Raw genomic sequence first — 24905 nt, 5'->3', positions numbered from 1 at the left:
GAAACCTTGTGCCACAATAAAAGACTAATTCACATCTGAATGAGTTTTATTTTTCAGATTCACAGTAGAGTCACTAAAATACAGCAGCAGCGTTACAATCTTAATATTAGTGGAGTATTTTTTAAAATACTCTTGGGGCACTTAGTATCTAAAGTGGCCTTAAATATCTTGCATTATAATTTGGAGTTAGAATAATCAAATTTAGTTGTAAATATAATTCCTAAATACATCTTAACCCGAGCAGATAATGATTAGTTATAGAGAACTGACTGGGAAATACTGTTCCAGTGATACTGGCATTATTGTTAGTTTGAAAATGTAATTATTAAATCCATGAAACATCCTAAGTTGTTCATAAGTATTTCTGGTTAACTCTGGTCCTTCATTACTGAGGCATTCATAATTAGTTACACTTTTTTATGCATCATCATGTAGCAACTCCTCACACAGAGAAGTTACTCAATAACCCCTCGTGACTTCATGATTACCTAACCGTAACTCACCATTTATGTTCCCTCATGTAAAGTGAACTGTGTACAGTAGCTACTAAGCAACTACCCAACATAATCTTCACTATTTTTTCCTTAATAGGCAATCACAGACTGCATAACACCCAACAAGTGTTTCACTCATAATGTTCAGACCACATTAATATTCACATCATGTCATTAGGGATGTGTACACCCACTCACAGCTGTGGAGCTGTTACTGACTGAATTTGATGATAATGTTCGGGTAGGGGAAAAAGTGCCTCAAGCTTAATGGCCAGTACATAAAGTTACGCTTTAAATGTGACAATCTGTGTGAGATTGGTTTCTTTTTACTGTTCTGTTCTTTCAGTATAACTTTGCATGTGGTCAGTCTGCACGAAGACTGCAGTCAGAGCCTCCCCTCAGTGGCCACAAACAATAGAAAATAACCCACTCTGTGCTTTCACCAAGGTTTTCTGCATCCATCCCACTTTCGTTTCTTTCACATAAGTCTGCACATCTCTGCTGACTGAACTAAACCTTGTTTCCATGGAGATCTCAGTGCTACACTGAAGCAGAGAGTTCAAAAATACAGGAGAAAAGCTAGAAACTGAAGGAGGAAGAAATGATGAATAGTCACTTTTATGCATTCAGAGTTTGTTATTGCAGTCTTCACTCTCGTCTGCATTTTAAGTCCAGTACGGTGTAAGATGCTAAGATTGTTTGCTGAGTTTGCAGTCTTTAGCCCAAACGTTGGGGCTGCAGGGCACTGCTCAGTCCACATGTCCAAATATTAGACTTTTACTCTCTATAACTATTTAGACCGCTGTAAATGCAAGAGCACTCAGCTTATGTTGTTAATCTTCACCCAGGGTTTGAACTCCTGACGCAAATCCACAACACCGGCCTCTTACCAAAGAGGTAGCTGTCCTCGCTTGAAGTGATTTTCCTTATCTCATTACACAGACTGACCAGAAACAAAGCCTGCTCCTTTTAGTTGTTGCTGGAGTGAGAAGCGATGTATGATGTGAAATCAGGATTACTATTTATAAAGGATTAATAATAGAAGAATCAGTGATTGCTAACTTTAATCCTTTCCAACATGGGATTTTGGTGCCATTCTCTGTTGTTGTAGACTGGATGATCCAGTTTAACCAAAATAAAAAAGCTAAAAATGTAATAAGAGCTGAGTCAGCACTTCTCTGACAGAGAAGAGTTAACAATATGTAAATCTGTCATGTTCATCAAGATCATAAATAACATAACCTTTTAGGGTTCTTTTTGACTGCATTGCAATGTACAAACATGGACATGGATTGTGCTTTTATTTAGGTTAGATAAACATGCACATACGTCCATGTGTTTCTATTCCAGGTGTTCAGTGGAAAAAAAGTGTGTACCTTTAACTAGCTTCACCCACCATTGTAGTTTATAGCAGAATATGTTTATTTCTTTGTGACTTCATTCACATTGTGCATGCTGGCACCTTTCTGATGGAATCTCTGTTCTCCAGAGCAGTCTCTGGGGATTTAACCTTTATTGAATTACACTCTCCTGCTAATGCGGTTTAGAAACAGGAGTGCTTGAGCTCCAGAGAGAAACTGTGTGCTGGCTCTGCATTTTCTCTTTCTCTGTGAGTGTGTGTGTGTGTGTGTGTGTGTGTGTGTGTGTGTGTGTGTGTGTGTGTGTGTGTGTGTGTGTGTGTGTGTGTGACCTCTGTCGCTGTCTATGCTGCTTGTTTATCATACTATTAACTGTTTATGGCAGTTGCCTTCTGAGGCACAATAAACTAAAGCTTTTAAATCAATTTGCTGTAGATAATGCAATCAGCCAGGGTCACCCAGAGAGAGGGTGGGTGCTTGTAACCCCAGTGATGAAACTTCAGTCCTGTGATTCACCACCTTTGCTACTCTGGTCTACGTTCTATGATTTCATACTAAATAATACAACAATAATAAATAATAGTCACTTGAGTTGTTTAATTGAAAGGGGACCCATACTTTTCTTTATTCTCTGTCATATATATTATGTTACAACGGTGGATGTCCTTGTTCATATTATACACGGTCAGTGTTTTAATATTCTCTGCGAGCCAACAGATCAGGTTACAAGTTGCTGTTCAAGACACTTTTTCTGCTCTCACATCTCTGTGAATATTCACCACACATGTGGCAGACTAGCCTCCTGCTAACTCCATAGTGTTGTATTTAAACCTGTAAATTTGGCCACAAAAACACTGCTTTCAAGAATAACAAGATATTATAACAAAAAACAAAATAACAAAGAAACATATTTAGTGTGTGTATAAGTCATCCCCACAAGCCAAAACACTAAACACTAAGAAAGTCATTTCTGCTAATCCATCTACTGTTTAAATGTTGTAAGTGTAAATGGAGGGAAAAGGCATTCACAGGGTGGATGAACTGAATACCTGCACGGAGGCCCAGTATAAGAGATGACAACCTGAACCATGAATCATTCAAAGCCCTTGCAGAGTGCAAGAGGAAAAATGCAGGAAGAGTAGGTCCTCTTTAAGCATTACCTAAAGGGGACATACTCTGTTAATACTGAACAGTTCTGCTATTAATGATTAAAATGAAAACATTATTCTGTTTGCAAAAATGTAACTCTTGGAGTGCGTGATCGATATTTCTCCAGTTCTTGTACCACTTGTTCGAAACAGACATAAGTTGTAACTAGCTTATGTCTGTGATAGCCTTCTCCTTTTAGCTCATGAACGGGAATGATGAAGCCTTAAGAAGCAAACATTTTGCTTGAGATAGATTAGAATATGGCTTTTTGTTTCTGACTGCCCAGCACAGATTTCACACTTCTGTAGTGACTTTTCCTGCAGCTCTGAGAACTGTTAAAAATGTGTTTATGGTTAAGGCATCGACTGTGAGGCATGCGGCCCCTACCTCACATCCAGCTGAGACCTTTATTGCATGCCAGTGCCAGCCTCTTTCTCCCTTTGCTTCTGACAACCTCTCTGCTCTTACTGTCTAATAAAGCACTTCACACTCAGATACACCTCAAAAATTCAGCCCCAGGTGAGGTACCCATTGACAAAATCAGGTTGAGTTAGTTTACACTTTTGGAAGAACTGTAGCACCACCCTCGTGCAACACGACTAACCCAAATAAAATAAGGACCAAGTGTAATTAGGGGATTACAGCGGTAATCTTGTAACGTGCCTCCTTCTGTCCTTACCTCATCTGGCTGCTGTTCTGACATGAATGTGTAAATTTCACTGATTTAAAGAGGACATAAAGCATTCAAGTTTTGTGTGAGGTGGAGAGATAAATTCAGCTGAGTGAGAGAAGACAGTGAGGGCTGGAGCTGCTGACAGAAACAGGATTCATGTAGGAAGGACATCACCACGCTCCTCCTCCACTTTTATCTCCGCACCATCTTCCCCCTCCCCTGTTTATTTCCTTTATGCTCCTGGATCAAGTTTCCTTAGCTTCCTGCTGCCAATTGCACTGGAAAGGATGCATAAACACAATGTGCATGTGACACGCAAGCTTCTCGTGAAAGGAACTGAAACTATGAACACTGAATGTGCTGGGTAATGGGCAACATTAATCAGTAGCAGCACGTTAATGCAATTATTTTACCATTACTAGTAAATCCAGTTAGATAAAACAGTCCTTGGAGAATATCGGCTTGTTTGCTTGCTGGAAGGTGGACGGATGCTTGATGAAAAAACAAACAAACAAACAACTAAAATACTTTATTTTACTGATTAATTTGCTCTGTTTAGAGAACAGTGGAACAGCCAAATACATACTGTGTGATCAACTAATAGTGTAAATGTGACACTCGTGACATCCAGTAAAAAGATAAAAAATCCTTTTATTATAGTAGAGCGGAATAATACAGGCAGACGGGAAATAAGGAACAGAAAGATGTGACGTGCAGGAAAGTCGGAAAGTACGGGAGCAACCCTTAATGACTGTTTGGTGGCACGAAGCCCGTGTGAAATGCACACATGATATTGGATCGCCCGACGTTTTTAAAACTTTTTCTTGCATCACATGAGGCCAACTGGAGTGCAGATGTAAACACTGTGCTGTGACCCTCAAATGGTTCTAGTCTTTTGTGTTTTTTAAGCCAGTCAGTTGAACAGACCGACTGTTTTTATTTTGTTTCTGTCAGTTCCAGATTTCATCTTTTCTGTAGCGTCGCACAGATCGCACATGAGCTATGATTCATCAGTGACCAACATGTATAATTGATGCCACAATCCAAAATGAAATCACAGGTTTGAGTATGTTTAGCAGCATTCCACCTGTGGCACATTTACATGTATTCTGATAATGCATATTTCTGTGCCTTTTTCCTGACTGACTGGCACATGCAGGCAGATTTCTCTGTGTGTCTGAGATGATCAAATTAACGAAATTGACTATAAATAAGAGCCATGAATAGGAAAAAAAAGTGTTTGAAGTGGAGTATTTAGTGGACTTTGAAGTATTTGGCTCTGATGGATTACAAAATTTCAGTACCAAAAACACAATTAAAAAATGCTGCTCCCCATGCTACCCGTGAAAGAGCGTGACCACATGACCACCAATGTACACACCCTTCAACTCAGATGAAAACACAACTTCACATCTATGCATGTCAGGTGAAACTGAGAGAACCATCTCATTCTTTATAAGGTGACACAAGTAAATAAGTAATCTAAGCAGTGCTTGTCTTCATTCCAGTCTTCTAATGGTACATTTTTTCAAGAGTACATGTAGAAGTTATACCTTTATATCGGTGCAGAGTTTATGTTATGAGCATAACTCTAACCCTGAACCAAAGAAATTTCCGTGCCTACAACTAGCAGAACAGAAAGTGAAAGGGAAATTAACAGTGGGTTTAACAACATAAAAGTAAACTTCCAACAGTTGCCAGTGTTGTAATGTCTGCACCTCTGTCAGTGTTTCAAATTCAACTATTTGCTTTTGTTGATCTAGTATTGCCATAGCAGGTGCATCAAAGCTACAGCACCCACAACAGCTTCTCACGAAAGAGCAGCATTTGAGAGCTTGAGACTGAGAACGGTTTAATAAAGTAGTCTTAAACTGCCGTCAGCTTATTGATTAAAATAATCAAAGTCTGTGTTCCTAGTCGCTACAGGGGCTAAAGTAGCTGTTGGCATTCTCTATTTACCTTAAAACTATAGACTGTTTGCTCAAGATTAAACCCCACGTCACAGAAAATGTGGCTTGTGGCTGTAGTAGTGTTGGAAACTACTCCGTCGTATGAGTCATGTAATATAAATCCTTATTCAGTGACACACACAATTAGCTTGACAATGACAGGATGTAGTCACTGCTGAAAGCTGCTAGTTCAGGTATATGCTGGCCTCCATTCATGACTCATTTGTTTTCTTTCCCCATTTGTCCGACACTGTGCCTCTCCTCATCCACCCTTCACATCGGAGTTCTCTCCCTCCCCTTACCTCTTCGTTCTTCTTTCCCTGCTTCCCAAGACCCACAATTCCACCGCCACATCTCCCGCCCACTCTGCGCAACAGGAGTCCAGCTGTGACACACCACAAAGGACTCTATTTTTAGGAGAATTGCATCCACACTGCATACTGTTGTGTTCTCACATAACAGAAACAGCAGAGTATAATTACTCTGATCACCCCCACCAGTCTGTGTGGCTGGAAATAGTTCCTATATGAAGTTGGAGAGCTGCTCAGTGTATGGTGGAGAGCGGATGACCTTTCAGTGATACATTTACTCAAAGTTAATGAATGACAACTTGTACAAGAGGCGATCACTGTCGTTCTCCTGGGAATGGAAAACATGACACATTTCTATAAGCTTATTAAAATTGAAGAGGAATATAAAGTGTTCTTTCCCACGCTTGTTTTTCTCCCGTCTGGAAAAATTCTCATGGCTGTTTGTATCTGGACAATGCTGGGACCGAAATATGAAATTTTACCATCTGGGTCCTGACACGTCCAGGCAAGGATTCAGTAGCAGGCTGCGTGTATGTATTTTTGTACTGGATCATAGTAACATAGTGTTCTTTGTCAAACGGCCAAGTGCTCTCCCCTGTACCTTTACCTCTGCTGGGTCTGGCGAGGTGAGCCGCAGTTCCTCTTGACCATCTGCCATAACTCCGACCACCCTCAGACAATAACAGGCCGGCAGTTGAAGGAAGGAGAGAAGGAGAGAAAGTGGGTGGAGGAAGGATACACAAATATGTTTGCTTATAATTATAGTCCCACACCTCTAGCTGATGCAAAACGAAAGCTGCAGCTATTTCAGAAAGGAAACTGTAAATAATCTCTTGGTATAAATAGCTCATTACTCAGACGAGCTTCTTAAAGTCAGCAAAACCATTCAGAAATGATTGTGTGTGAGGTTTTACCACCAGTAAGGTTCGGCATTGATGTTTTGGATGTATTTTGAATAGTTTCAAGCTAAAATAAACAGATTGGGAAACACCATCTTGACATTTTTAAGAACATATCACAAACTAGTTGAGATATCAGGTTCGACTCGTGCGTGGAGGGAATTTGACTTCTTGATGGAGTTATGCAATCTCACACTGCTCTGTTTTCCTCTCTGCTTTACCAAGAAAACAATAACAAAGGAGGATTGTCTCAGTTTTCTTTTGGTCCCCCAAAGTGATTGCTGAAAAGATGCTGGTAGATGCTGTGGACTCGTATCAAAAGAGACCTCAGCCATCAGACGCTTGTGGAGTTTTTGTGGGTTTTTTAAACATTTTAAGGCCTGATTGACTCTGAAAGACACTGCCAATATAACTCTAGCTTCCAGCAGTACTCTCCTCATTCAAATATCCAATGTTGTGATTATGTAAAAGTCTGGTTCAGTGTAATAGCAGCCCTTTTGAAACAGTAATCTCCTGGAAAAATCAAGATACTTGGGCAATTCGGTTTTTTTCGCTTTTAAATGGCTCAACCTCTTGGCTATTTTTTCAAACCCCTACCTGGAAAACATCCCAGATTCTTTCAGTAACAGCTCTACAGCTGAACAGCTTCAGGCTACATGGTTAAAAACACTTTCTGAAGAACAATAAGTCCACTTGTCCTTATCACCAGGCCAATTGCAGGGACTAAAAAATTCCCTCAAAAATTCTCCCCAATCAAGCAAATCACAATAAAGCTGCATCCAAATTCACACAAGCGTATGAAGTTTTCTTTGCTCATGCATCATTAGCCGCTCTTTACAATGCCAGGATCCCCACACTCGCTAGTGAGAATGTAACCAAATTTGGTTGTTTGCTACTACATGTGAGAAAAGACAACTGTAGAACATATCCTGACCTGATCCTTGCAGAAATGCTCAAAGTGACATTTATTTGTAAAATGTGGACTACAGCTAGATTTATTTTAGTTTTCATGTCAGTCTTTCTACTTAAAATGTAATTTAGGCTTCAATTACAGGATATTTTATATTCATTTCCATATATTTATACAGAGTTACAATAGTGGATGCTGATAAACATGTGCAAATTTATACTGGGCACCTGTACCTGTGAGCCAAAAGTGCCAAATGCTAAATCCTCCACATCAGACAGATCTTTCCTCTGGACTTGTATGTCTGTGCGATAGCTCGCCCTGTCTAAGGCCCCAACCTCTTGCTGTTTAGACCTTTCTGCTATTGAGAGCAGCAAATCAGAAGAGAGCTATCGTAAAGTTAGGAGGAAGGGAACTAAACCAGCTATTTTCAAAGAGAGAGTAAACTGTAGGACTGCATCAAGTCCCAATATAAGATATATTTTGCAAAGCTCCTCTAATAGATTCCAAGAATACAAATATGAAGCGGGTAATATGTGTGATAGTTGTCCTTTTTTTCTCCTTTTTTCTCATCTTTTCAGTTTAGATGTTTTCATGTCATTAGAGAAAAAATAAGGTTTTCTCAAAAATTCCCCAGAATCAGCATTTCACATGCGTCGTTGTTTAAAATGACTTTTCTGTGGCTTCGTACTGACTGCACAGCAGAGAAAATAGTGCAGCACAGCAGCAACAATTCTCACTGCCCGTTTCTTGGCAAAGCAATGCCATCCCATCCCAGAATGCACTGTAGCTGTGTTATGTAAGAGGCTGTTCTAGTCTATTCTTAGCTCTACCTCACTGAGAAAGTAACAGTGCTGGTTGCCTGAGAGTCAAAAGCGCATAGAGATCTGATGAGGCGGGAATCATCAGTGAGGTGAGAACCAGCACAGTGGGCTATTTTGCCATCAGGCTCTCACACTGGGACACTGGCAGGACGGCATGCCCATTTTTGGTATTTGGAGGAAGTAGAGGTGTAGAGGTGGGCATACGAGCGAGCGGATTTTATTTTTAATACTAGAACAGGAAAGAGATGTATAAATAGTGCTGTTTTAAAAATAGGACACGTCACATTGACAATTTCTAGCTCTTCAAATCTAGCAGGAGACATCTAGCCTGCAACTTTCCTCACAAACCAAATATACACTACAATATGTTCATGTTTACATCCAGACTTCTAGTTAATTCCCATCTGCTGTGCGGCCACTGTTTCACCAGCCCCTGCTTCTTGATCCCCTAGTCTCCAACTGTGCCATTTTTTTCTCGATGGATGTCGAATCCTATTATAATTATTTCCAGGAAAGCTTTGCAGAAGCAGAGCGATGTATGCAGCGAGCATGTGTCTGGGCCTGTGTAGCAGCATGTAGTCACAGGATGATGTAGGATCACGAACATGTGGTCGGGGCCACAGCTGTCATTTAGAGTACTGGGATTTTGTCCTGAGAATGTTTTCTGGGAACTAAGCGTTCTGTAGTGAGACAGATAAATTTGTACTGGATTTGAACTGTAAATAATTTTTTTTGTAAGTGGTAGAATAAAGAAGAATGTATTATATGTCCAACGTGTTATACCAAAACCTTTACATGCTTGCAAAAGGTGAGCTTAGTAAAGAATGACAGGCTGAAGACCAAACCACTGTGAGACATGAGGGGAGTCCATTTTTCCAACTGTTTCTATATTTAACATTGTGTAACATCATATAATTGCATTTGCAATGAAGCAGTGAGAAGGACAACTCAATTTCACACAGTGCAGATTGTAGTAGAAGTTAATATTGCCATTAACTGTAGACATTTTATAGACATATTTAAGAAATATCTAGAATTTAACAATGTATTTATTAGGAAGTAAGTACATTCAGAGATGTTAAGAGGGTTGATTGCAATGATAATCTCTCACTTTTTTACAGCTTGGAACATTCAGTAGCCAAGTACCGCTTAGCTTCCATAAAGGTTTGTAAAGGGCAAACACACAAAACGTATCAGGTGAACAGATTTTTCCTTCAAATACAGTTTTTCTGCTTTGGGCGGCTAAAGAAATAAACCCCTGCCTGCTCTGCTACAACTTCGAGATGATAATTTGAGACTTTGTCATGTATTTATTGATATTGTTTAAAGAGAGATGTGTGGTGGTGACAGCTGACGTGGCTTATATGTGTCTACTACTCGTTCTTTTTCTGCATCTAAATCTGTATTTGTCACCATAGATGTTCCAGCTGTATTAGTGTACTAGCTAACTCTGCAGAACTTCTATTCTATGCACTCTAGCATCAATAAAAACAGTTAGCCATCACCACACTTTCAATCACTGCATGTACTTGGTATTACACCCATGTATGTGTCAAAGCCAACACCAAAGCTGTGTAATATCCCCCAAAGCCACAGCTACGCTCAGACTCATGAAGTCAATGAGACGGCTGGCCCTTTCAGTATGCTTTTTGTTTGTAAACTGATCTGTTTACTTCTTGTTAGATTGCTTTTTCAATAAACATAGCAAAACAGGCAACTGTATCTGCGAGACCTCATTAACAGTGCAGTCACTGAACTGAATCCCTTGACCAGTTCAGTAACTTTTGGAGCATTTTAATGTAATTATCTGACAAATAACATGGACTGCTGTGTGGTCCACTGCCTCCAGTTGTTTTGGTGTTATTTTCCACTAATTAGCCAATATGTGTGTCTGTGCACTGTACCCATACAGATTAAGGATGCAGCTATGAGTGGAGGTTTCTGATAGTTCAGTCACATCAGAGTAAAAATGGGATAGTAACTTCTATCCGGTTGTTCAGTGATGACGCGACGAATCCTACTTCCGGGTCTAAAGTAGTCTGCATTTTAATATGGCTTTTGTGTTGTTAACATGTTTAATGTTATGTATTTTCTTCTATTTGATCTCAAAAAGCTCCTAAAACAGTCAGTGATCCCTGTTGACCTCCCTCGGCTTTTATTACCACTAATCATTTATTTAAGCTCAGTTTTTAAAACCTTAGGATGTAACTACAGCCCAGCCCATGCAGCAGTATATGAATGACTAACCTCGTATTGTGGATGGATTATCTCAGTTGTTCTCCTGGCTGAAGTTTGGTCCTTTTACAGCATCCTGCCATGCGATTACATTTGTTTCTGACCACCGAGAACACTCACGTTAACTTTTATCGAGTGGAAAAAAAGTTAGCTTGTTTATATTATGCTAACATAGCTGTGTCGCTAGCGGTCACGTAGCACATCATTATATACCAGCTAGCCAAACTTCAGTAACCCTACAAACGTCACTGCTGTTTAGTTTTCTGTCTTCATTTATGCTGGAAGTGATAGCAGAGCTGTACGTTTTAATTTGTTTCCAAAACCCCGCAGTCAGGACATGCTATATTGTATTTAGATAGAAGCTAGCGAGCTAACTTCCTGCTAACTTCTAACTCCGTTAAATGTCATAAATTCCGTTTTCATGGATGCCTGGATGTTAAACTCAATTGTTACACCTGGTAGAGCAGAACGCTGATCATTTTATTAAAGATGAAAGACTTTAGACAGTTTTTCAACTCTCAGTAATGCCACAGTGATCGTTTGATATACGGACCTGCAGCGGAGTTTAGACCCAGACACGGCTAGTGACGTCAGACTGAACAACCGGATGCAAAGAGGTAAAAAAAAAAAAAAAAAAAAAAAAAAAAAAGCAAAACAAAACAAGTATTTTTTCATATTCAGCAAGTAGTTGTGGCAACCATCTGCTCACACAGAAGTTTAGCATTCAGCACTCTCTGCCTCTGGACTTTCAGTCAATTCCACTATTTATGGAGGAATTTACGAATTTCTGTTTCAAACCCATCACCATATTATCTCAGATGGCATGTAATTGCCAACTGGACTCCATTCAATCGCAGACTGATACTGACTGATGTTCTGTCTCTGTCTTGTCACACGCCAGTGTGTGTGAGCAGACTTGTATTCGTAAGGTTTCTCCATGTAAGTGTCTAATAGTGGGTGTGGGGAGCCATAGCCCTGCCCTCCAGGACATGAAGCAGGCATGGAGGAGATCTAGAGGCCCACCAGGGGCCTGGTGGTGGGGGGGTTGGTTCAACCAGCAGCCCCCCCCCCCCCCTCCACAGACACACACAGACACTTTGCAGCCGAAATTTCCTAATTTTAACATAAATATCTTTTAAATTTTTATATTAACACACATATTTGCACGTAATGAACATAATGAAAGACTCACTTCTTTTCCTCACATGAATTTCACAAATGCATTTACAGGCAGGCTTTTAATCCTTACCGGGACTCACAAAACTGAAATACAGTCTTTGAGTGATTTCTAAATGTGCACTCTTTACTCTGCTCTGACATTTTCTTTTGAATTGTCCTCTTAAATATTAAAGAGTACCAGTGAGTCAGCACAGACGTTTTCCCCGATAAACTCTTATAATCATCATCGTCGTCGTCGTCTTTGGAGCACTTTGCAAATACCACACATGCACCAACACATGGGAGTGCTTGCATTACTCAGCAGGTATTCTAATTTCACCAAAGAACTGGTAACTATTCTTTTTTTTAAGTAGATGCAAAAAGCAAGATGAGAAATGTTGCAAAACCAGTTCCAGTCCACAGTGGAGCTTTTTACCCTCAAACTGTAAATCTATATTAGCAATTAATAAGATCCATAAGATTTGTTACTAGAATATTTTTAATGACTTATCAGGTCTTTTCCTTCATCTGTGATATATTCATGATCTAATGTCATTACTGACAGGTTAATGAAAATCAAAAATGATACAAAGAAAATTTCATTAGACAATTTTTATGTTATTTCTACAAAATGATTTATTTTCAATACTGCTAGAAACCTAAGTTTTAGATGATGAACTAGTGACTCCAAAATCCTTCAGTCAACATGACAATTCAAATGAAGTCATCAGTAGACAGGTTACATACTGCACCACCTTCTTTCATAAAATCTTCCACACATGAAATTTTATGAGACTTGTTTTGGGTCCTGTGGCCTTTTGCCAAGCCCATTTCCTCTTCAGAGCAAAGAAGAAACACGAGCACTTCCTGTTTGTATTTTGAAATAAAACCAGCAGGGTCTGACGAAATTAGGAAATTATTAAACATTGTTCAGACCGTATCAGACAGACGGAGCCCTAACAGTTTCAGCTTTGTAGGCTGGCTGCAGGAGTGAGATGCTCGGAGAACGGTTCGACGCGCTCTGTGGGTGCTGTTGGCAGACATTTGTTCTTCACTCGTGCACAGAAGCAAACTTTGCTGGAGCCTTCACATCAAACATTATTTATCTACTCTCTTTGTACTTTGATTTTTTGTACCTTTTCCCCACCATTAACATTTGGAATATTCAACCTTTGCAGATATTTAGCGGAGGCTTCGACTGACATTAAGCTGTTGAGTCAGTGCAACAGCATAAAGGCACTCAGGAGAAACCCAGTGCCTTTTGTATGCATGAGCAATGACTGCAGCGTGCTCAGGTGTTCAGCTGGCACCTGCCTGCCTGCCTGAATAAAGTTAATCAACTCTGAGCGCACCACACTAGCCTGCATGATTAGCCACGGAGGTTACAGAAGGTGGGATATGACTCAATGCAGAGTCTATTTTTTGTGCCCAAACCACACTATCCACTTTCCATTATCATTATTATTATTATTGTTATTAAGTATAAACACAAAATAAATAAAAGTCAAAGTTCTTCAGCTTGGTTCTTGTTCCTCTGTGATCTGTAAGCCGCCTCAGTTTATTAGTGCAGACAAAATTGCCACCAGCACAAATTCTGCTGTAGCGCCTCACAAATTATCACACTGACTGTGAACACAAATCATTCATTTCACAACAATTTGTAAAACATGCAAAATTGCTGCCGGGCCACTCGGATGCATAATTCCCCCAATCCCAGTGGATCCTTTAAAAGCTATGTGAAGTGAAAGTGAAATGTCAAATGACATCATCAATGACCATCAATGACCTTTAAGATCATGTCTGTAAATATTGACTGTAAGGCCTCGCACCTGTCGAGCACAGTGAGAACAGAAAAGGGAAAAGCCCGGCAGAAGGTTTGATGAAGAGCCACGGCCTGCTAAAGCGTTCACAGTCTCAGAAGTGACAGGGCGCACTTTGTGTAGTGCATTATTTAACCAGGTCTGCTTGTTTTTGCTGTCACGTGTCTAATGTTTGGGAGAGACACAGTGAAAGGAATAGAATAATCCTTTAATTGTCCCACAAGGGGAAATTTGGTTGTAACAGCAGCCAGAAAGACACATATACAAACAAACAGGACACAGAACAGACACATACACCATTTTTTTCTTACATATTTACATTAAGGACAATGGTTACTATAAACAGAGTACTGTAAGCAAGGATAAGAGTGTGTGGACTGTTAATTGCGTGTGCCAGCTCTGACCCTACTGTAGTGACGATTTTGTCAAACTGTGAACAACGATGAACTGATCAGAGATGATGACTGAGGTTCCTCGAGCTACCCTTGAGACCAAATCTGAGTCAATCCCTGGATTCTCATGTTTATGTTTATTTTATATACATTAACACTTACACTCACAATGCATGTCTGTATTAGCCATACAGGTTCATTTTAATCCACAGTAGGTAGGAACAACACATTTGTTTTCTAAAACTGACATGACTGTAGCTCAGAAGGTAGAGCAGGTCATCTACTGATCTGAAGGTTGGTGGTTCGATCCCTGGCTCCTCCAGTCTTCATATGAAGTATCCTTGGGCAAGGTGCTAACCCCAAGTTGCTCTCCAATGCATCCATTGGAGTGTGAATGTACTTAGAAAGCACTATTTATAGAGAACGTGCTTGGGTGAATGTGGCATGTTGTAAAGAGCACTTTGAGTACTACGAAAAGTGCTATATAAGAATCAGTCCATTTACTTTAGATATCAAAACAATAAATACACAAGAAAAAGACTACAAAGAAGTGCTGGTGCAGAGCATTTCCATCATGTGACTCAACTCTTACAGGATGTATTTTACCACTGAGAGTCTCCCACGTCATCAGGAGCAATGTAAGTCCAGTGATGGACACCAGTTCCCGGTGCCTCTAATGCCTTTAATGTGTATTTATTTTTTTCTGGTATCATAAAAAGCTTATAGACATAAATGATTACAAGGGTTATCGCACTAGCTAGGCTGCAACTTCACTGGATGTTATGAATAATTTACTGTTATGAATAATAACAAACGGGCAGTATCCTGTGCAGCATTACAGGAAAGATACTGTGGAAACTTCCCTTTCAGTGGATCCACACGCTGCTAACTACTCTTGGCTATTTTTCTGGGGGCTTTTTTGTTCCCACCAGCCCAAAAAAACATACCAACCACACCAACTGTGCAGCAGCAGCATTAATGTTCTAATTTAATCAGCTGCTTGCCCGTTTTTGAAGTTTTTTGAAGTTTAAATAGCCTGCATAAACAGCCTTAGTGCTGCTATGACTACTGTCTTGAAAAGACATGCCAATGTTACCAAATATAGCTTGAAAAGATTTGAATGAATTCTGATAAAACTTTGTAGGGGTGTAGAGTGGGCTCATGTTAACAACCCATTAAAATTTGGCTTACATCAACAAAGGTCTTCAAGGTCAACGTAATGATATATTTGCTTATAACCTAGAAACTATGATCCTTTCAACTGTGCTTTGTACATTGTCAACATATAAAAAGTGCCATCTAAGGATTTAAAATATCATTTGACCTCTGAACTCCCCTTTAAGGTCTGTAGATCAATCTGGTCAAAGTGATAATAAAGCCACACAAAGGTATTTAAAACTATGTGTCTTAATACCAGACAGGGAACGATATATGAGGATTCTAAATATCACATTATAGTTTGCATTTGATCTCTAGTAACACTGTTCCATTTCACATCTGCCTTTGTCTTTATTTCTCCATCTAATTAAAAAATAACTCTTCTCAAAATGATGTCCAGTATATTCAAATCGATTTCAACAGGGCAAATAACAAAAGCCTGCCCTTTGGTTCTTACTGCACTACAAATGTCTTAAATTGTGCTTAAAAAGATCAAAGAAAACAAGATGACTCTATAGGAAATACAATACCTCTGCCATAAAAGTCAGTACTGCCCAGAGAGTGAGCTGAGGTTTGGGCTCCAAGTGCTTCTTCTTTAAGGTTTGAGTAAGGCAAGAATTTTTGTTTCTTATTCTTCCAACCCAAAGTTGTGGGGACCGTTTTTTTGTTTTTTTTTCTAGTTTGAAGTCATTTCATGATAAATTAAATGGCAAAATCCCTGCTGCCATAGAAACTGTACATGTAACTTTACTAGCGCTGTCTGTTTTATTAGAACAAATAACTTCAGTTATATCTGGCCAGGGTGAGCTGGAAGCATGCTAGGTGGTAGCATAGCTGTGTATGAAAGTTGCTATCCGGTCTTTAAGTGATGACGTGATGAACCCTGCTTCCAGGTCCAAACTATTTTGTGTTTATTAAGGCTGTTTTGTTTTTAACGTGTTTTAATGCTTTGTATCTTGCAGTGATCACCGTCGGCCTCTCTTGCTTTTATTACCACTGTTCATTGTAAAGCTCAGTTTTTAAAACCTTACGATGTAACTACAGCCCAGCCCATGCAGCAGTAAATTAATGACGTATTGTGGATGGATTATTTCAGTTGTTCTTCTGACTGAAGTTTGGTCTGTTTACAGCGTCCTGCTATGCGATTGCATTTGTCCCTGACCACCGGGAACCCTCACATTAACTGTTATCAAGTGGAAAAAAGTTAGCGTTCATCCTCCAGCTTCACTGTGTTAATGTGTTTATATTATGCTAATCATAGCTATGTCTTCTCTTCCTTAGTTCCCTTGAAAACAAGCAGTTGTGAGGTGATACTCACTGTTATGTCAAAAAACACAGTAAAGCAAAGTTTAGTCATTTGACACCTTCAACTATAATATCATACATGCTGCCTGGAGTCCTAGTTGTAGCATTAAGATTGGCTGGAAGCGAAGGTCTTCATTCAGTCACAGTAGGTGGAAAAAGTCGTTCTTAAAGTCCTGAAGAAGTAAATATATTGAAAATTGGATTAAAAAATAAAATTTCACATTTAATCAAAAAATCCTGCTAAAAGTCTTTAAAAGATACAAATATATCTGACACTACCATTTGTGTTTGATGGGGCCAAGTTGGAAGCATCATTTCCAGAGATTAAATCCAGGTCTTTGCAGTGAAGAACAATTGCTTTTTCTCACTACTGTGGCACCCCAAGCAGTTACCTTGAGTCACTTGAGAAATTTGACCTTGGCCTCAAATGGAACACATTTGTATTCCAAAGCGGCAAAAAATGTGTATTTTCTTTGTAAATTCCAAAATCATGCCACAGTTTCCATGTCTCTAATACTCTCTCTGTGACCATTCAGACTTTAGTGACCAACTGCTGGAGGTGGTTGGCTTGGAGGGGGCTATAGAGATGGGGCAGATCTACACTGGGCTGAAGAGCGCAGGACGCAGGCTGGCTCAGTGCACCAATGTCACCATCAGGTCAGCACCCCCATCTCCCTGCTGTTCCTCACATCTTCTTGCCCACTTTGAACGATCCTCTTCCCTTCTGTCACCTTCTGTACTCCGTTCTCCATCCTGCCTTTGTCTCGTGTCACTACCCCTGCCTGTCTTTATCTTCCTTCTGATCAACCAACTGGAAGCTGTACTTGGTGCACCAATTGCATCCATCTCCTATACATGCAGGATAAAAAATGTATTCCTTGCGAGTGTTTTTGTGCATTTTAAAATCCCTGCAGTGTCCAAACAATAACATGCCTGCAGCTAATAAATAATATATTCCAAATGCATGTCGTGCTAAGAGTGTTGTTGGAGCTCTGGGCTGACTCGCAGGCTGACAAATGGGCTGTAGTTTGGAGTTCTCATAGCTAGATTTGGGTTTCCTTGCAGGTTTTCCAATTACGCAGAAAAATGAAGATGCTACACTAGTGAACCCTTATTCTTCTTTGTGTATTTATAGAGAACCTTGAGGCTGTTCAGCTGATGTCTCATGGTGGGGAAGATATTATCTCAGACTGATGAATGTTAATTGTGGTTCTGAATTATGTAAATGCCATCTGCCCATATCCATGTGAGTCTGTGCAGACTCATGTCATGTGTGGCCTATAATTAATGATCGAGCTGATTTTTCCCGCAAACAAAAACATTATTTGTTTGTGCAAACAATCTTTGACGCACTGTTGCTGCACAAAAAACACAGTTTGTCATTCTTATTAACCCTCTGATGTCAAAGTCATCATCAGTGAAGGCCTTAACCTATCATTACATATCAAAATATGTCATTTAAAAAAATTATTCCAAAAAAAAGATGTAAATGCACCTAACTTACTGTTCAATAACTGTTAGAAGTCAGTGCAGTAAAGAATTAACTGGATATGATTCGGTGCAAATTCAAATACACTTAGTAGTCTACACAGCACTCAGTGCTGTGAGTGTTCAGTGAGAGGGTAAAAGTGCCATAAATGTGAGTCCATTTACTGAAATTGTATTGTGGATTGCTTTTTGGTTTTACACTTTATTTTATCCAAAGAATGATCTCGTCGCTTGGCCCATTTAACATGCCTAGTGTGCCAGTTACTGCAGCAAAGAAGTGACATTACAAGTTGTTCTCTCACTTGTTCAATAAACCACCACTAATATTTTCCTAGACCAGAATTAAAGGGGCATTCATCCCAGTCATTCTCCCACACTGTGTTTCTCCAGTCACAGAGGCATGCCTGAAAGTCCTAAACCAACTCTGTGTGTGTGTGTGTGTGTGTGTGTGTGTGTGTGTGTGTGTGTGTGTGTGTGTGTGTGTGTGTGTACAGTAGTTGTGTGAGTTTAAAGAGTGGGAGTTTGTCTGGGAAAGGGTCTCATGGGAACAGAGGGTGCAGTGTCTCACCCTGTCCTAGGACAGTGTTAACAGGCCTCAGAGGTGTGTGTGACCCTCATAACCCCCAACCCCACCCTGCCCTCTCGTCTTCCACTCTCACTGTCTCTGCCCTCTGCCCACTCTTTCTTGTTCTTCATCCCTCTGATGTCTCTTCACAGGACGTCCCGACGGCTACCAATGCAGATTGATGGTGAGCCCTGGATGCAGCCTCCCTGCACGGTGAGACTGAACACCACTACACCACAGTGTGCCAGCACTACAGTTTAAATCAATCACTAGAATTAAGATTTAAACTGCACTTGCTCAGGCCCACGTTCCATATGACGTAAAGTACTATAGGCATGAATGATGCCTTGATGGAAGACTGTTGCTTTATTCTTCGTCAAATTTCATTTTTTAGAAAAGTCATTGCTCAGATTTGTTCAGACAACTGTCTGGTTTAAATGACTGCTCTTATACACTTCATTACTAATTTGCTAATAGTACAGTAATATTCTATATTTGTAAATGAGCCCACCTGAGAATTTCCTCACAGGCTTCAATGAGACGGGTAAGGAACAAATCAGCCATTCACAAAATTTTCACAACAATCTAGCGAAGACAATATTATTTTTGGTCTATTTTGCTGTTGTGTAGACTTGTGCATGTGTCAAACTAAATCAAACAACAACAGCAATAGAGTACATACCACCTTCAATATGTGGGTCCATGGTTGACAACTGGTACAGTGTTCCAAGGTTTGAAAGCCTCATCTTTAGTTCTCCAAATACACATATGGCTAAATCTTTGTCTTATCTGATGTAAAACACGGTTCACTGTGGACAGTGATGCTAGTGTCCCAGCAGTTTCCAGTTCATGGCAGGCCTGAGCCTTGGTGCTTTCTGGAGGGAGAAACACAGCCCAGCCCCCAATGACAGAGTTTGTACCTGGCAGGCGCAGCAGGCATAGCGCAGTTATTTTGTGGATCTGTGACTGTTCTGGTCGGGCCTCGTGCCAGTCAGGTGACCCGCAAAGACACAAAGCATGACAATAACCTAACTGCTGTGGTGGGAATGAAGTTAGAGCAAGTGTGGTTGGTGAACCAGCCCACATTCTAGTGAGGTGATAAAACCAGTTTAAATGTGTGTTTGAAATTATTGTTCTGTCGAAACACCCAGTTGTGTCCAAGTTTCAGCTGCCAAGCTGCTGAACTGAGGTGGATTTGAAGAATTTGGAGGTAGTCCTCCTTCTTCATTACTTTGTGCAATGTACTAGTACCACTGGCAGCAAAACCGTTCCAAACCACCTTCACCATTACTTATTCAAATTTACCTCATCAATGTGGCCAAATGGCTAAATCTTTGTCTCGTCTGACGTAAAACTGGCTTCACTGTGGACGGTGATGCAAGTGTTCCAGCAGCTTTCAGGTCATGGCATTTTTGAGCCTCGGTGTTTCCTGGCTTGTTCCTCTAGATCATCTGAGGGTGACGGTTCAATCAAAGTGGTGACAATTCTAAATAACTTGTACTTAAACACAATTTGATCTGATGTTAATCAAATCTGGAGTTGGTAATAAATGGCTCCAAGAGAGCTTTCTAACTTGTGGAATTCTACAATAGTTCTTCCATCTTCACTGAGTTCCTTGGAGTTTCCCATCGTCCCATTGATTGGTCAAATCCAAATCTTTCTTATGCTGTGGCCAAACAGAATCAAGTTAAAACATACTGCAGAACCACTAATTAAACTATCTGAGTGTATAATTCTGTCTTTCTGAACTTCTGACTGCAATTCCAAAATTCCAGGTGAGAATGTGTTGGTTGAACTGACTTTATCATGTTCACACTAAACACTACACCAGATTTGACTTTCACTGTGTTTCTCTGGATGTAGTTTAGGGTCTTTTAAAGATTCTCTGGTATCTCAGTGAGCAGGCATTTATCCCTAAAACTGATAAAGTAAACTTGCCGTGTAACAGTTCTGTCCACTTCCTCCTCTGCTTACACCCAATCTCCACCACTGTCGTGCCATCAAACATCCCAGCAAGAGGAAGTAAATTACTGTCAATTCATTCTCTCAGCATTTCAAACATTTTCATTTTATTTCTTAGCAGACCTTCAGAGAAGGGAAAAATACAGAGCTTTGTTGTGTTATATGAGTTATTTGCAAGGTCACAGTAATTTGTCTGTCAAACCAGATAAATCCTGGTAAACAAATCAAAGACATTCACCTCCGTATAGATTATAATTTCTTTCTCTGTGATTTTTGCAGGTCAGGATCACGCACAAGAACCAGGTGCCCATTTTACTGGGCCCACCTCAAAAGACGCCTTTCTTCTTCTTCAAGAAACGCAACCGGAGCCGTGATTAGAACATAGGCATTTACACAAATGAAAAAAACAGACACACACACACATATACAGTACATATATACACACACGCCCACTGTACAGGCAGCAAAATGGGCCAACTGGTACACTGCACACAGTTTGAACACAGGAATAAAATACGGACAAGTGGAAATTTCCTCATGTTGGGATGCCTACAGACAATTGATTCCCAAAGTAACCTGTACTGATGGCTAACAAAACAAGAGGACTCTCAGTATATAGTACCGACCTACTCCTGTGTAACAATCATCCTCCAAGTCTTGTCTCAAACTTTTAAATATGGGTTTAGTCTCAGCCACTTTTACAATTTCTAAGACTCTCAGTCTAAACCACCCCCTGCTCAACAAACTCAGCCATATACCAGTACTGCACTGCCTCCTAAACACAACTTTGGCTGCTGGGATTTCTGCACAGCTCAGAAAAGAAATAAAGGAAGTAATTGTGTGGGGATGGAGGGTGTAAAGGAACCAGCTGGTATGATGAGAAAAACTACTACAGTGAAAAACAGGGTTAAAGTGAGAATGGTATGGCAGTAGCTGTGGCTGTTTACAAGGTCAGTGAGTAAATAGAGTAAGATCCACCTCTTTGTTATGAATAATGAAACAGCGGTTGCTTGTAAGAGCTCGCGCTCCAGGATGTCCCCACAGACTAGCAACACAGTACAGCCAAGGAAAGGAGAGGAGTGGAAAGCCTCATTCATTATTGACTTATTTTGTTTGTGGATTGTTCGCATTGAGGCGTAACAGTGGTCTGGAATAGGTGGAAACATGCAGGGAGCTCAGCCTCTTAGCATGACTGGCCTACAAACAAAAACCCCACAGTATTCGCAGATGTGCAGACGATCTGGAAGTAGACTTCAGGCTGTCTCCATATAAACCAACTAGAGACTAGACTAAAAGTAGAGCTTAGAGACACTCTAGTTCATCTTTGCTTTCTCAGAGAGCTCATTTGTCATCTGTGGCTGCACACCATCACTACGATAAAGATCAAATCAACAGCAGCCACTGTGCATGCTTCTAGAGGACTGGGATAAATCCCCTCAAGGGCATAAGAGCAGGGCCCCTGGGGTTTTTATTTACCAGAGCATTGACAAGAGGACTAAATTTATCCTTCTATTTCAGGGAGTGTCTATCTCTCCTTCACTGAAACCTTACCCTTAATAACATGTCAAACATCAATTCACAATGTCAAGTGAGCTGTCAGAGTGCATATCCCAGTGCCAGTAGGGCACTACTGCAAGGTGCCATGTGGTGCGATTCATCATTTGTCAAAACAGAAGGCCGTGTGCCTGAGACGATGGAGTTCATTGTTTAAAGAATGTAACCATATTACTGTTCCAACAAATACGGCAAAGTATATTATAATTTATGTGCAGACAAACTATATGTATATTTCTGGAAAGTAGGTGTAGGTCATGTATACTATACACACAAATGTGTTTTTAATATATCACTGTTAATAATGTGGAATTTTTAGTTTAGAGGGGCTCAGATCAGTGTTCTTCACCATGCAGAGCTGCTGCAGTTGTTCTCTGAAGACAGTTTTCTACACTGATGCAGATCGTTACATTTGAATCTACTGTCCTGTCGCCTTCACTTCCTAGGTGGTCTTGTACACAGTGAGTAAGGAACAGGGAAAAATTTCGATTTTGCACCATTCATGGCAAAACGATCTCATGGTTCAAATACTTAGTTTGCAGAGCTTTTACAATAATCTTATATCAACAGCCGTGCAATGAAAGCTGATTGCATATCAGAGTAAGATAAGATAACCTTTATTAGTCCCACGCATGGGAAATTTGTTTTGTTACAGCAGTGGACAGTGCAAAGTTACATAGAAAAAATAGAGAAAAACACTGGAATAAGATATCAATAAGATACTATAGATCAATAAATCTAAATGAATAATGTGAGCTTATGGCCGATATATTGACAGAAGCAAATAAATCAAAAGAAACTGTAGTATATAGAAGATGAATGTAGCCTCTGGGTCTGACAAGTGAAGTCAATGCCGAAGTGCCTTAAACCTAAATTTGGTATGGTGTCCAGCAGGGGGCAACTCCTCTGGCTTAAAAAGACTTCTGGAAGAAGTCTATGAGAAAACTGCCCTCAGTCCCCGTGATTTGTGACAAGAGATAACCTTTTCCTGATGACGTTATGGTCACAGTTGACAGACAAAAGTCTTTTTAAATACACCATGATGTTCATTTTGTAATTTGTTTCTCATTAGAGTAAAAAAGAACATGTGAATAACAAATTGGATTGCAGCTCGGCTGCTCGTTCAGATCCACCCTTTGCCTTCACTTCCTGATTCAAAACCACAAGATTAAAAAGCTCACTTTAGTAACTAATGGCTGACATGAGCATCTTTTATACACAGCCTATGCTACAAACATGTCTGTAGTCATGCTAGCAGCTACATATCAGCTGCAGAAGCTCAGAGCAATAAGCAAGTGGTGCAAATGCTTACCTGAACAGCCAACCAATGGTACTTTCAGCCAGTCTGTTTCCATTGTGGTCAAGGATCGACACAACTTAAAAGTGAGTGAATCATTTTGCACCAGCTTTGACTTGACTTGCCAGTGTGCCAAAACAGCAATGTAGGGATAGCTGCTCTGTCTGGGTTTGTCAGCCAGGGTCTGTGAGCAATTCTGCTGAGCAACCATATTGAGCCACAGCCAACAGTTTTTAGGGTTGTCAGAAATAAATACAACAGAGTAGATACTTCTTTTCAGCCTAGAAAGGGCCCCTAGATGGGAAACCAAAACTTCTATGGGAATCCAGTCAATAAGCAATTCCCAAATCAGAATCATCCAGCAAGTTACTCATTAACAAGACACTGAAAAGAAGTCTTTGCTAGAAGTCTAAACAATGTTGAGATTTGGTTGAAAGGTGAAAACAGCATATAAAAAGCCTCCTTGCTAATAAATGTGGTCAAAAAATAAACGAATTATCTTCAAACCCACAACTTTCACGCTGTCAGACTAGCAATGGAAACAATAACTTTTGATTGTGTGAAAGCTGGTAGAAAGAAGCTCACCGTGCAACACAAAATTCAACAATAACATAATTCTCGTGTAGACATCTATAAACGGCAAAAACATTTTACATTTAAAAAGTTGCGACTCATGAATAATAAGAGTCTGTGTACCTGTGGGATTAAAATCATTTCACAATCAAATCAAATCTCAAATGAATATTGTATTGGAGAAAGAAATCACACATGGCTTTAGGTCTTTAATGCAGACCTTTGACGCTTAGCCTGCTTGGTGACTTCCCATCTCCTTCTCTCCATCTTAAGATAAGATAAGATAAGATAGAACTTTATTAATCCCTCGGGTGGGTTCCTCTGGGAAATTCGACTTCCAAAAAAAGCACAGCAACGACCGAAGTTACAGTTACAGAACTGTTATATATATATATATATACACACACACACACACACACACACACACACACACACACACACACACACACACACACACACACACACACATATATAAATACAGAGACAAATATAAATAAAATATACAAAGGGGATAAATAGAATAAATAGGAATAAAAAATAAAAATACAAGTGAATTGCACATTTCAAGTATTGAGTCTATTGCACTGTTGACTATTTACAAAAAGTATTGCACAAGGTATATCTTTTCCTTCTCTGTGTGTTTATATGCAACCATGGCATGTCATTAGCTTTCTGTGTACCCTCTGAGGTTTGTGTTTTATCCTGTTTGCTTTTAGTGCTCTCTCTATACTCATTTTCCCCTCTTCCCTTTGCTCTCTCCACCCAACCAGGTGAGGCAGATACCAGCCTCTCCCTGAGCCTGTGTCTACTTGTCACCAGGCGCTTGCTCTTATT

The 24905-nt window shown here is 40.0% G+C and overlaps 1 protein-coding gene across 1 annotated transcript in view; it reads left to right on the top strand.

The window, feature by feature from the left end:
• Positions 1-24541, top strand: part of dgkg (diacylglycerol kinase, gamma) — a 185372-nt gene extending 160831 nt beyond the window's left edge. Inside the window, exons 23-25 of the mRNA XM_085384270.1 lie at positions 17169-17289; positions 18838-18898; positions 20927-24541. Of these exons, the coding sequence (XP_085240396.1) occupies positions 17169-17289; positions 18838-18898; positions 20927-21025 (281 nt within the window). The 3' untranslated portion in view covers positions 21026-24541. The remainder of the gene's footprint in view (positions 1-17168; positions 17290-18837; positions 18899-20926) is intronic.
• The last annotated feature ends 364 nt before the right edge of the window (positions 24542-24905 follow it).

Source organism: Rhamphochromis longiceps, linkage group LG16 (assembly GCF_057381845.1).
Source record: "Rhamphochromis longiceps isolate RC_006_pf linkage group LG16, R_longiceps_female_GT1.1, whole genome shotgun sequence".
Classification (NCBI taxonomy): domain Eukaryota; kingdom Metazoa; phylum Chordata; class Actinopteri; order Cichliformes; family Cichlidae; genus Rhamphochromis; species Rhamphochromis longiceps.
This window is presented reverse-complemented; position numbering and strand designations above follow the sequence as displayed.